The following is a 13,522-nucleotide window of genomic DNA, read 5'->3' on the forward strand; positions in this document are numbered from 1 at the left end:
ATTTTGGACCAAAAGTTTTTTTTCAAAAAAATGGTCAGATTTTGGACGAAATAGTGTAGTATGACATTGAGGTCGACGACATAGTATAGTATGATGTTTGGTCACATTTTGGGCTGAAAAAAAATGTCAAAAAATTTTTCCGATTTTGGATGACATAGTATAGTATGACTTTTTTGTCAATTTTGGACCAAAAGTTTTTTTTCAAAAAAATGGTCAGATTTTGGACGAAATAATGAAGTATGACATTGAGGTCGACGACATAGTATAGTATGTCGTTTTTGTCAAATTTTGGACCAAAAGGTTTTTTTTCAAAAAAATGGTCAGATTTTGGACGAAATAATGAAGTATGACATTGAGGTCGACGACATAGTATAGTATGACGTTTGGTCACATTTTGGGCTGAAAAGAATTTTTCAAAAAAATGTTCCGATTTTGGACGACATAGTATAGTATGTCGTTTTTGTCAAATTGTGGACCAAAAGTTTTTTTTCAAAAAAATGGTCAGATTTTGGACGAAATAGTGTAGTATGACATTGAGGTCGACGACATAGTATAGTATGATGTTTGGTCACATTTTGGGCTGAAAAAAAATGACAAAAAAATGTTCCGATTTTGGACGACATAGTATAGTATGACTTTTTTGTCAGATTTTGGACCAAAAGTTTTTTTTCAAAAAAATGGTCAGATTTTGGACGAAATAATGAAGTATGACATTGAGGTCGACGACATAGTATAGTATGTCGTTTTTGTCAAATTTTGGACCAAAAGGTTTTTTTTCAAAAAAATGGTCAGATTTTGGACGAAATAATGAAGTATGACATTGAGGTCGACGACATAGTATAGTATGACGTTTGGTCACATTTTGGGCTGAAAAGAATTTTCAAAAAAATGTTCCGATTTTGGACGACATAGTATAGTATGTCGTTTTTGTCAAATTGTGGACCAAAAGTTTTTTTTCAAAAAAATGGTCAGATTTTGGACGAAATAGTGTAGTATGACATTGAGGTCGACGACATAGTATAGTATGACGTTTGGTCACATTTTGGGCTAAAAAAAAATGACAAAAAAATGTTCCGATTTTGGACGACATAGTATAGTATGACTTTTTTGTCAGATTTTGGACCAAAAGTTTTTTTTCAAAAAAATGGTCAGATTTTGAACGAAATAGTGCAGTATGACGTTGAGGTCGACAACATAGTATAGTATGACGTTTTGGTCACATTTTGGGCTGAAAAAAAAAATTTCAAAAATTTTTCCAATTTTGGACGACATAGTATAGTATGACTTTTTTGTCAATTTTGGACCAAAAGTTTTTTTTCAAAGAAATTGTCAGAATTTGGACGAAATAGTGCAGTATGACGTTGAGGTCGACAACATAGTATAGTATGACGTTTTGGTCACATTTTGGGCTAGAAAAAAAAATTCCAAAAGAAATTCCTATTTTGGACAACATAGTATATAGTATGTCGTTTTTGTCAAATTTTGGACCAAAAGTTTTTTTTCAAAAAAATGGTCAGATTTTGGACGAAATAGTGTAGTATGACATTGAGGTCGACAACATAGTATAGTATGACGTTTGGTCACATTTTGGGCTAAAAAAAAATTCAAAAAAATGTTCCGATTTTGGACAACATAGTATAGTATGACTTATTTGTCAAATTTTGGACAGCATACTGTAGTATGAATTTCTTGTCAAACTTTAGACGACATAGTATAGTATGACTTTTTTGGCAAATTTTGGACCAAAAGTTTTTTTCAAAAAAATTGTCAGATTTTAGACGAAATAGTGTAGTATGACATTGAGGTCGATGACATAGCATAGTATGACGTTTTGGTCACATTTTGGGCTAAAAAAAAAAATTCCAAAAGAAATTCCTATTTTGGACGACATAGTATAGTATGTCGTTTTTGTCAAATTTTGGACCAAAAGTTTTTTTTTAGAAAAATGGTCAGATTTTGGACGAAATAGTGTAGTATGACATTGAGGTCGACGACATAGTATAGTATGACGTTTGGTCACATTTTGGAATGAAAAAAAAATGTCAAAATTTTTTTCCGATTTCGGACGACATAGTATAGTATGACTTTTTTGTCAATTTTGGACCAAAAGTTTTTTTTCAAAAAAATGGTCAGATTTTGGACGAAATAGTGCAGTATGACGTTGAGGTCGACAACATAGTATAGTATGACGTTTTGGTCACATTTTGGGCTAAAAAAAAAAATTCCAAAAGAAATTCCTATTTTGGACGACATAGTATAGTATGTCGTTTTTGTCAAATTTTGGACCAAAAGTTTTTTTTCAAAAAAATGGTCAGATTATGGACGAAATAGTGCAGTATGACGTTGAGGTCGACAACATAGTATAGTATGACGTTTTGGTCACATTTTGGGCTAAAAAAAAAAAATCCAAAAGAAATTCCTATTTTGGACGACATAGTATAGTATGTCATTTTGTCAAATTTTGGACCAAAAGTTTTTTTTCAAAAAAATGGTCAGATTTTGGACGAAATAATGTAGTATGACGTTGAGGTCGACAACATAGTATAGTATGACGTTTGGTCACATTTTGGGCTGAAAAAAAATTTCAAAAAAATGTTCCGATTTTGGACGACATAGTATAGTATGTCGTTTTTGTCAAATTTTGGACCAAAAGTTTTTTTTCAAAAAAATGGTCAGATTTTGGACGAAATAGTGTAGTATGACATTGAGGTCGACGACATAGTATAGTATGATGTTTGGTCACATTTTGGGCTGAAAAAAAATGTCAAAAAATTTTTCCGATTTTGGATGACATAGTATAGTATGACTTTTTTGTCAATTTTGGACCAAAAGTTTTTTTTCAAAAAAATGGTCAGATTTTGGACGAAATAATGAAGTATGACATTGAGGTCGACGACATAGTATAGTATGTCGTTTTTGTCAAATTTTGGACCAAAAGGTTTTTTTTCAAAGAAATTGTCAGAATTTGGACGAAATAGTGCAGTATGACGTTGAGGTCGACAACATAGTATAGTATGACGTTTTGGTCACATTTTGGGCTAGAAAAAAAAATTCCAAAAGAAATTCCTATTTTGGACAACATAGTATATAGTATGTCGTTTTTGTCAAATTTTGGACCAAAAGTTTTTTTTCAAAAAAATGGTCAGATTTTGGACGAAATAGTGTAGTATGACATTGAGGTCGACAACATAGTATAGTATGACGTTTGGTCACATTTTGGGCTAAAAAAAAATTCAAAAAAATGTTCCGATTTTGGACAACATAGTATAGTATGACTTATTTGTCAAATTTTGGACAGCATACTGTAGTATGAATTTCTTGTCAAACTTTAGACGACATAGTATAGTATGACTTTTTTGGCAAATTTTGGACCAAAAGTTTTTTTCAAAAAAATTGTCAGATTTTAGACGAAATAGTGTAGTATGACATTGAGGTCGATGACATAGCATAGTATGACGTTTTGGTCACATTTTGGGCTAAAAAAAAAAATTCCAAAAGAAATTCCTATTTTGGACGACATAGTATAGTATGTCGTTTTTGTCAAATTTTGGACCAAAAGTTTTTTTTTAGAAAAATGGTCAGATTTTGGACGAAATAGTGTAGTATGACATTGAGGTCGACGACATAGTATAGTATGACGTTTGGTCACATTTTGGAATGAAAAAAAAATGTCAAAATTTTTTTCCGATTTCGGACGACATAGAATAGTATGACTTTTTTGTCAATTTTGGACCAAAAGTTTTTTTTCAAAAAAATGGTCAGATTTTGGACGAAATAGTGCAGTATGACGTTGAGGTCGACAACATAGTATAGTATGACGTTTTGGTCACATTTTGCGCTAAAAAAAAAAATTCCAAAAGAAATTCCTATTTTGGACGACATAGTATAGTATGTCGTTTTTGTCAAATTTTGGACCAAAAGGTTTTTTTTCAGAAAAATGGTCAGATTTTGGACGAAATAATGTAGTATGACATTGAGGTCGACGACATAGTATAGTATGACGTTTGGTCACATTTTGGGCTGAAAAAAAATTTCAAAAAAATGTTCCGATTTTGGACGACATAGTATAGTATGTCATTTTTGTCAAATTTTGGACCAAAAGTTTTTTTTCAAAAAAATGGTCAGATTTTGGACGAAATAGTGTAGTATGACATTGAGGTCAACGACATAGTATAGTATGACGTTTGGTCACATTTTGGGCTAAAAAAAAATGTCAAAAAATTTTTCCGATTTTGGACGACATAGAATAGTATGACTTTTTTGTCAATTTTGGACCAAAAGTTTTTTTTCAAAAAAATGGTCAGATTTTGGACGAAATAGTGCAGTATGACGTTGAGGTCGACAACATAGTATAGTATGACGTTTTGGTCACATTTTGGGCTAAAAAAAAAAATTCCAAAAGAAATTCCTATTTTGGACAACATAGTATATAGTATGTCGTTTTTGTCAAATTTTTGACCAAAAGTTTTTTTTCAAAAAAATGGTCAGATTTTGGACGAAATAATGTAGTATGACATTGAGGTCGGCGACATAGTATAGTATGACGTTTGGTCACATTTTGGGCTAAAAAAAATTTCAAAAAAATGTTCCGATTTTGGACGACATAGTATATTATGTCGTTTTTGTCAATTTTGGACCAAAAGTTTTTTTTCAAAAAAATTGTCAGATTTTGGACGAAATAATGTAGTATGACATTGAGGTCGACGACATAGTATAGTATGACGTTTGGTCACATTTTGGGCTAAAAAAAAATGTCAAAAAAATGTTCCGATTTTGGACGACATAGTATAGTATGACTTTTTTGTCAATTTTGGACCAAAAGTTTTTTTTCAAAAAAATGGTCAGATTTTGGACGAAATAGTGTAGTATGACGTTGAGGTCGACAACATAGTATAGTATGACGTTTTGGTCACATTTTGGGCAAAAAAAAAAAATTCCAAAAGAAATTCCTATTTTGGACGACATAGTATAGTATGTCGTTTTTGTCAAATTTTGGACCAAAAGTTTTTTTTTAGAAAAATGGTCAGATTTTGGACGAAATAGTGTAGTATGACATTGAGGTCGACGACATAGTATAGTATGATGTTTGGTCACATTTTGGAATGAAAAAAAAATGTCAAAAATTTTTTCCGATTTCGGACGACATAGTATAGTATGACTTTTTTGTCAATTTTGGACCAAAAGTTTTTTTTCAAAAAAATGGTCAGATTTTGGACGAAATAGTGCAGTATGACGTTGAGGTCGACAACATAGTATAGTATGACGTTTTGTTCACATTTTGCGCTAAAAAAAAAAATTCCAAAAGAAATTCCTATTTTGGACGACATAGTATAGTATGTCGTTTTTGTCAAATTTTGGACCAAAAGGTTTTTTTTCAGAAAAATGGTCAGATTTTGGACGAAATAATGTAGTATGACATTGAGGTCGACGACATAGTATAGTATGACGTTTGGTCACATTTTGGGCTGAAAAAAAATTTCAAAAAAATGTTCCGATTTTGGACGACATAGTATATAGTATGTCGTTTTTGTCAAATTTTGGACCAAAAGTTTTTTTTCAAAAAAATGGTCAGATTTTGGACGAAATAGTGTAGTATGACATTGAGGTCGACGACATAGTATAGTATGACGTTTGGTCACATTTTGGGCTAAAAAAAAATGTCAAAAAAATGTTCCGATTTTGGACGACATAGTATAGTATGACTTTTTTGTCAATTTTGGACCAAAAGTTTTTTTTCAAAAAAATGGTCAGATTTTGGACGAAATAGTGCAGTATGACGTTGAGGTCGACAACATAGTATAGTATGACGTTTTGGTCACATTTTGGGCTAAAAAAAAAAATTCCAAAAGAAATTCCTATTTTGGACGACATAGTATAGTATGTCGTTTTTGTCAAATTTTGGACCAAAAGTTTTTTTTTAGAAAAATGGTCAGATTTTGGACGAAATAGTGTAGTATGACATTGAGGTCGACGACATAGTATAGTATGATGTTTGGTCACATTTTGGAATGAAAAAAAAATGTCAAAATTTTTTTCCGATTTCGGACGACATAGTATAGTATGACTTTTTTGTCAATTTTGGACCAAAAGTTTTTTTTCAAAAAAATGGTCAGATTTTGGACGAAATAGTGCAGTATGACGTTGAGGTCGACAACATAGTATAGTATGACGTTTTGGTCACATTTTGCGCTAAAAAAAAAAATTCCAAAAGAAATTCCTATTTTGGACGACATAGTATAGTATGTCGTTTTTGTCAAATTTTGGACCAAAAGGTTTTTTTTCAGAAAAATGGTCAGATTTTGGACGAAATAATGTAGTATGACATAGAGGTCGACGACATAGTATAGTATGACGTTTGGTCACATTTTGGGCTGAAAAAAAATTTCAAAAAAATTTCCGATTTTGGACGACATAGTATATAGTATGTCGTTTTTGTCAAATTTTGGACCAAAAGTTTTTTTTCAAAAAAATGGTCAGATTTTGGACGAAATAGTGTAGTATGACATTGAGGTCGACGACATAGTATAGTATGACGTTTGGTCACATTTTGGGCTAAAAAAAAATGTCAAAAAAAGTTCCGATTTTGGACGACATAGTATAGTATGACTTTTTTGTCAATTTTGGACCAAAAGTTTTTTTTCAAAAAAATGGTCAGATTTTGGACGAAATAGTGCAGTATGACGTTGAGGTCGACAACATAGTATAGTATGACGTTTTGGTCACATTTTGGGCTAAAAAAAAAAATTCCAAAAGAAATTCCTATTTTGGACAACATAGTATATAGTATGTCGTTTTTGTCAAATTTTGGACCAAAAGTTTTGTTTCAAAAAAATGGTCAGATTTTGGACGAAATAATGTAGTATGACATTGAGGTCGACGACATAGTATAGTATGACGTTTGGTCACATTTTGGGCTAAAAAAAATTTCAAAAAAATGTTCCGATTTTGGACGACATAGTATATTATGTCGTTTTTGTCAATTTTGGACCAAAAGTTTTTTTTCAAAAAAATTGTCAGATTTTGGACGAAATAATGTAGTATGACATTGAGGTCGACGACATAGTATAGTATGACGTTTGGTCACATTTTGGGCTAAAAAAAAATGTCAAAAAAATGTTCCGATTTTGGACGACATAGTATAGTATGACTTTTTTGTCAATTTTGGACCAAAAGTTTTTTTTCAAAAAAATGGTCAGATTTTGGACGAAATAGTGTAGTATGACGTTGAGGTCGACAACATAGTATAGTATGACGTTTTGGTCACATTTTGGGCAAAAAAAAAAAATTCCAAAAGAAATTCCTATTTTGGACGACATAGTATAGTATGTCGTTTTTGTCAAATTTTGGACCAAAAGTTTTTTTTTAGAAAAATGGTCAGATTTTGGACGAAATAGTGTAGTATGACATTGAGGTCGACGACATAGTATAGTATGACGTTTGGTCACATTTTGGAATGAAAAAAAAATGTCAAAATTTTTTTCCGATTTCGGACGACATAGTATAGTATGACTTTTTTGTCAATTTTGGACCAAAAGTTTTTTTTCAAAAAAATGGTCAGATTTTGGACGAAATAGTGCAGTATGACGTTGAGGTCGACAACATAGTATAGTATGACGTTTTGGTCACATTTTGCGCTAAAAAAAAAAATTCCAAAAGAAATTCCTATTTTGGACAACATAGTATATAGTATGTCGTTTTTGTCAAATTTTGGACCAAAAGTTTTTTTTCAAAAAAATGGTCAGATTTTGGACGAAATAATGTAGTATGACATTGAGGTCGACGACATAGTATAGTATGACGTTTGGTCACATTTTGGGCTAAAAAAAATTTCAAAAAAATGTTCCGATTTTGGACGACATAGTATATTATGTCGTTTTTGTCAATTTTGGACCAAAAGTTTTTTTTCAAAAAAATTGTCAGATTTTGGACGAAATAATGTAGTATGACATTGAGGTCGACGACATAGTATAGTATGACGTTTGGTCACATTTTGGGCTAAAAAAAAATGTCAAAAAAATGTTCCGATTTTGGACGACATAGTATAGTATGACTTTTTTGTCAATTTTGGACCAAAAGTTTTTTTTCAAAAAAATGGTCAGATTTTGGACGAAATAGTGTAGTATGACGTTGAGGTCGACAACATAGTATAGTATGACGTTTTGGTCACATTTTGGGCAAAAAAAAAAAATTCCAAAAGAAATTCCTATTTTGGACGACATAGTATATAGTATGTCGTTTTTGTCAAATTTTGGACCAAAAGTTTTTTTTCAAAAAAATGGTCAGATTTTGGACGAAATAATGTAGTATGACATTGAGGTCGACGACATAGTATAGTATGACGTTTGGTCACATTTTGGGCTTAAAAAATTTTTAAAAAAATGTTCCGATTTTGGACGATATAGTATATATAGTATGTCGTTTTTGTCAAATTTTGGACCAAAAGTTTTTTTTCAAAAAAATGGTCAGATTTTGGACGAAATAGTGTAGTATCACGTTGAGGTCGACAGCATAGTATAGTACAGGGGTCACCAACGTGGTGCCCGCGGGCACCTGGTAGCCCGCAGGCAGCCAATACGGTGCCCGCAGGCTCACTTCACTTCACCTCACTTGCATGTATCCGTATGATCGCTCAGTAAAATATCTTTGATATTGTTTATAAAAACTGGTAATCGTTAGGAGTAAGCACTGGAATGAATGTGTATGCAGTTGAATGCATAATATTAATCATTTAAATGGTAAACAAACAAAAAAATATTATATGGTAGCCCTCCATATTATTTTTTACCCTTAAGGTAGCTCTCTGTCTCAAAGAGGTTGGTGACCCCTGGTATAGTATGACGTTTTGGTCACATTTTGGGCAAAAAAAAAAAATTCCAAAAGAAATTCCTATTTTGGACGACATAGTATAGTATGTCGTTTTTGTCAAATTTTGGGCTAAAAAAAAATGTCAAAAAAATGTTCCGATTTTGGACGACATAGTATAGTATGACTTTTTTGTCAATTTTGGACCAAAAGTTTTTTTTCAAAAAAATGGTCAGATTTTGGACGAAATAATGTAGTATGACATTGAGGTCGACGACATAGTATAGTATGACGTTTGGTCACATTTTGGGCTTTAAAAAAATTTCAAAAAAATGTTCTGATTTTGGACGACATAGTATAGTATGTCGTTTTTGTCAAATTTTGGACCAAAAGTTTTTTTTCAAAAAAATGGTCAGATTTTGGACGAAATAGTGCAGTATGACGTTGAGGTCGACAACATAGTATAGTATGACGTTTTGGTCACATTTTGGGCTAAAAAAAAATTTTCCAAAAGAAATTCCTATTTTGGACGACATAGTATAGTATGACGTTTTTGTCAAATTTTGGCCCAAAAGTTTTTTTTCAGAAAATGGTCAGATTTTGGACGAAATAGTGCAGTATGACGTTGAGGTCGACGACATACTATATATATATATATATATACAGATATTCAAAAAAAATGTCAGATTTTCGACCGCCCCCTCTGCCTTGAAGACAATTTTTGCATGGTGGCCACTGTGGGTACTGCAACAAAAAATCCCATTGGGCCCAAAAAGCAATTTTCCCATTGACCACAATAGTAAAAGAGACGCATGTAAAAGTGTCCACAGGACACCTCGAGACATGGACACGGGCTTTTATAAATCTTTATATTATTTTTTTTTAATTCATGGAGTTTCATGTTTGAAAAACATTCCTAAAGGCCATAAAAAGCCCAGACAAATCTTATTTCTCAGAGTGACGTCACAGCTGTGTACAAGCACAGCCAAGCTCGGTCATGTGGCGTCTCGGGAACGGCACTACTATCAGTGAACCGTACGACATTAAAACTTCATGAGAAATGTGAATAAATGAAGACAATGAGGGGTTTTCGTTTACATTTTTAAAATATTATGACAAAGCAGGTTTTAGTTGTTTATTCAGCGCTCATTAACATTTATTTTCAAACGTATTATCGATGTATTAACGAGCTGTTGTGTGGATTCATTGAGGAGAGGAGACTGACATGCTGCACTTTATGACTGTGTTCAGTACATCGAGACACTGATGACGGTGTGGACTGTGGAGCTGTGACCAACAAAAACAACATGATTCCTGTAACACATATAAAGTAATAGTCATGGTCCTAACCCAAATAAACCATTTTTTTTGATCGTTTTAATCTTTAACTCCGTCATTGTACTTTTCAGCTTAATATATTCACTTCGCTATCGTTGGTTTTTCATTTATTTACAAATCCATGGTTTAAAGTCGAAGTTAACGTGACGGCGGTATTCATGAAATTCGCTAGCGCACGTCATTAGCGTACTCCCATCATGCCTTTCGCTGTTCATGTACGTTTCATTTCTTTTCAAAAAAATGGTCAGATTTTGGACGGAATAGTGTAGTATGACATTGAGGTCGACGACATAGTATAGTATGATTTTTTTGTCAAATTTTGGACGACATACTATAGTATGACTTTTTTGTCCATTTTTGGACTACATAGTATAGTACGACTTTTTTTGTCAAATTTTGGACTACAATTTTATGACAAAAAGTCTTTGTCCAAAATTTAACAAAAAACTCATACTATAGTATTACTTTTTTGTCAAATTTTGGACGGCATACTATAGTATGAGTTTTTTGTTAAATTTTGGACAAAGACTTTTTGTCAAATTTTAGACGACATACTATAGTATGACTTTTTTGTCAAATTTTGGACAACATTTTTTTTGGCAGATTTTGGATGACATACTTTAGTATGACTTTTTTGTCAAGTTTTGGACAAGTATTTTTTTTGTCAAACTTTGGACGACATACTATAGTATGACTTTTTTGTCAAATTTTGGACAAAAAAGTTTTTTGTCAAATTTTGGACGACATACTATAGTATGACTTATTTGTCAAATTTTGGACGACATACTATATAATTACTTTTTTGTGAAATTTTGGACGACATACTTCAGTATGACTTTTTCAAATTTTGGACGATTAATGATAATCGTAATATCGTGATTCATTCTCTGAACATAATCATACCTATAAGAATATCTATAATTGTGACATCCCTACTTGTGATGTTTTTTTTAAATTTTGCATACACAGTTACAGGACAAGTGCTTAGGAATTCCAGGTCCGAACAGGGTCTGCAAAAAAATGTAGGGGAAACGTTATCCAATCAGGAGCCATAATTCCACAAACCTCTCAGCTCTCAGTTAGGCCACTTGTCTTTTCCAACTGGTTCGGACTTTTGTATACATACAGAGCAGCTGCTAAGGGTAATGTATGGATAATATGAGTGAAGATGTGTCAGCAACTTGCTTTATGTTTTTTGGGTATGCAGGGTTCCTATGCTGGTTTCATCTACACCTACGCAGTCTCCCCTCCTCTGCTCATGGGTCACAAGGCTGCTGGCTGTTTGGACAGTGTATTTTGGGCCTCCATCACAGCGGGGAGGCTTGCTTTCATCTTCCTGTCCTGCAGATACACAGCACCCAAGCTGCTCACCTTCAGTCTGGTATGAACACATGTTGACAAGACAAATCCACCGTAAAATGAAAATACTAGTTCAAATTATAGTGCAGTAATAAAAGAGATCAAACAAAATATTTAAACTTAAATTCATAACATACATGATCTCAATGGTCAATACTTTACAATTATTGGTTGTGTCTGCCCCTGTCTGTCCATCTCACAGGTGGGAGTCATACTGGTGCAGTGTCTGTTGATAATCTTCTACACAAGCTCTGTGTCTCTCTTCTTCGGGACTTGTGTGTTGGGTCTGTGCATTAGCGGTGTGTTTCCCTCCATGGTTGCTTATACAGAGGACTTACTGGACTACAAAGGTAAACATACACACAAATTGTTACACACACCATTACTGTCAGCCCTTCTTGGATTGGTGTCATATGAGGACTAAATTACCTAATTTAATCAGCATACAGTATGTGTTTATTTAAAATTATCTGAAATAGACAACTTATATTTACACTTGGTGGAGATGTACAGAAATTGAGGGAACTTCCCTTTTGGATTAATAATAGTTTATATCTCATCTAATCTAATCTAACATAAATAAATAAAATAAATAAAAAACATGTACAATTAAATCATCTACCATCTGTAATAATTAAAATAATAAGTTTTTATTATTTATCTAGGTATTGTTTTACTTGTTTTATTATATTTATAAGTGTAACTTAAATGTATTATTTTAAAATTGATTTGTTTTCGCATCTGTTACACATTTTTCACACTGTTTTTTCAGGTAAAAATATCGATTTATGCATTTGTTGATTCAGTTTAGAATATTAATTTACTCATTAAATTAGTAAATTATTATTATTCTATTATTATTATTATTACTATTGTATAAGGCAACAATTTGTCTCTTATTGTCTGTGTTATAGGTTGTGCCACAACTGTTCTGGTGACCAGTGCCAGCACAGGAGAAATGATGCTGCAATTGATTGTGGGATCGGTAAGAAGTCTTTTATACAATACATCTTATACACAATATCAATGAAATTCAACACAATTCATCAGTGCATTGGTGTGTGTGTGTGTGTGTGTGTTTATACCTCTTATCACAGGTGATCCACAGTCACGGCAGTTACGCTTTCCTGTTGTGTTGTACAGTTGCCTCTTTCATCGGTTTCTGCCTTTTCCTGCTGCTCATATATGTCCAGCACATCCACAGAAACAGCCACACAGGTAAGATGAGATGGGTTAAGTTAAGTTAAGTTAAGATAAGTTAAAGTGTAAAGCAAATGCAGAGATTCTCCGCTTCACACATTAAGAAAAGAAATAATGTGGGGAAAATGTACAACTGTGGAGTGAATAATTATAGAAAGTAAAGACTAAAAACTGCTTTTCTTCAGTGTTATTTTGAGGATTTCTCAAGAGCATGAACTCATTTGACAATGGTTTCAATGTAACAGACACTTGTTTGCTTAAAAGTTACACACAACAGCTTTAGGGCTCAACAGACAAAGTCCTCAGTCTGTACTTTGGTTTATTTCATCTGTATTCGTGCACATCTTGTGAAACCTTGCAGACAAAAATCTTTTTATTATTTTTAATCACTGCTGTTGTCCTCCCAGATTCACCTGAAAGCATCACTATGAAAGAGAAGCCGTCTGCGGGGGGCTCGTGACCCGAGACTGGAGGTCAAGCGCAGAGAAAAAAAAATGGCCATGCAGTCATCTTACCCGGCAACAAGCTGCAGAGCTTCATCCTGGCCTTGTCCAAGTAAACAAAGAGAGAGAGATCAAGCCTGATGATCAACAGCTGGATGGAAGTGCAATAGAAGATTAGAGTTTTGGCAATTTTTGACCCACATGTGGATTCAAATGACACTGGAATGAAGTTTGGGAGTTAAATTCTTACTGTGACACCATGGCTGTTATCAGTGTGTTGGTTGTAATGCGGTTTCTTGGTGGTGGACTGATGCAGCCAGACTGTAATAATACAAGATACCATGAAAATAATAGGATTTGGATGATGCACACACACACAC

General features: G+C 33.0%; 1 protein-coding gene across 1 annotated transcript in view; it reads left to right on the plus strand.

Moving 5' to 3' along the window:
* mfsd4aa (major facilitator superfamily domain containing 4Aa) overlaps window positions 1-13,159 on the plus strand; it is a gene marked incomplete at both ends in the record, with an annotated part of 29,789 nt that extends 16,630 nt beyond the window's left edge. The window contains 5 exons of the mRNA XM_083892682.1: window positions 11,348-11,521; window positions 11,702-11,849; window positions 12,414-12,484; window positions 12,597-12,717; window positions 13,107-13,159. Of these exons, the coding sequence (XP_083748808.1) occupies window positions 11,348-11,521; window positions 11,702-11,849; window positions 12,414-12,484; window positions 12,597-12,717; window positions 13,107-13,159 (567 nt within the window). The remainder of the gene's footprint in view (window positions 1-11,347; window positions 11,522-11,701; window positions 11,850-12,413; window positions 12,485-12,596; window positions 12,718-13,106) is intronic.
* Between the last annotated feature and the right edge of the window lie 363 nt (window positions 13,160-13,522).

Source organism: Microchirus variegatus (assembly GCF_963457635.1).
Source record: "Microchirus variegatus genome assembly, chromosome: 7".
Taxonomy (NCBI): Eukaryota; Metazoa; Chordata; class Actinopteri; order Pleuronectiformes; family Soleidae; genus Microchirus; species Microchirus variegatus.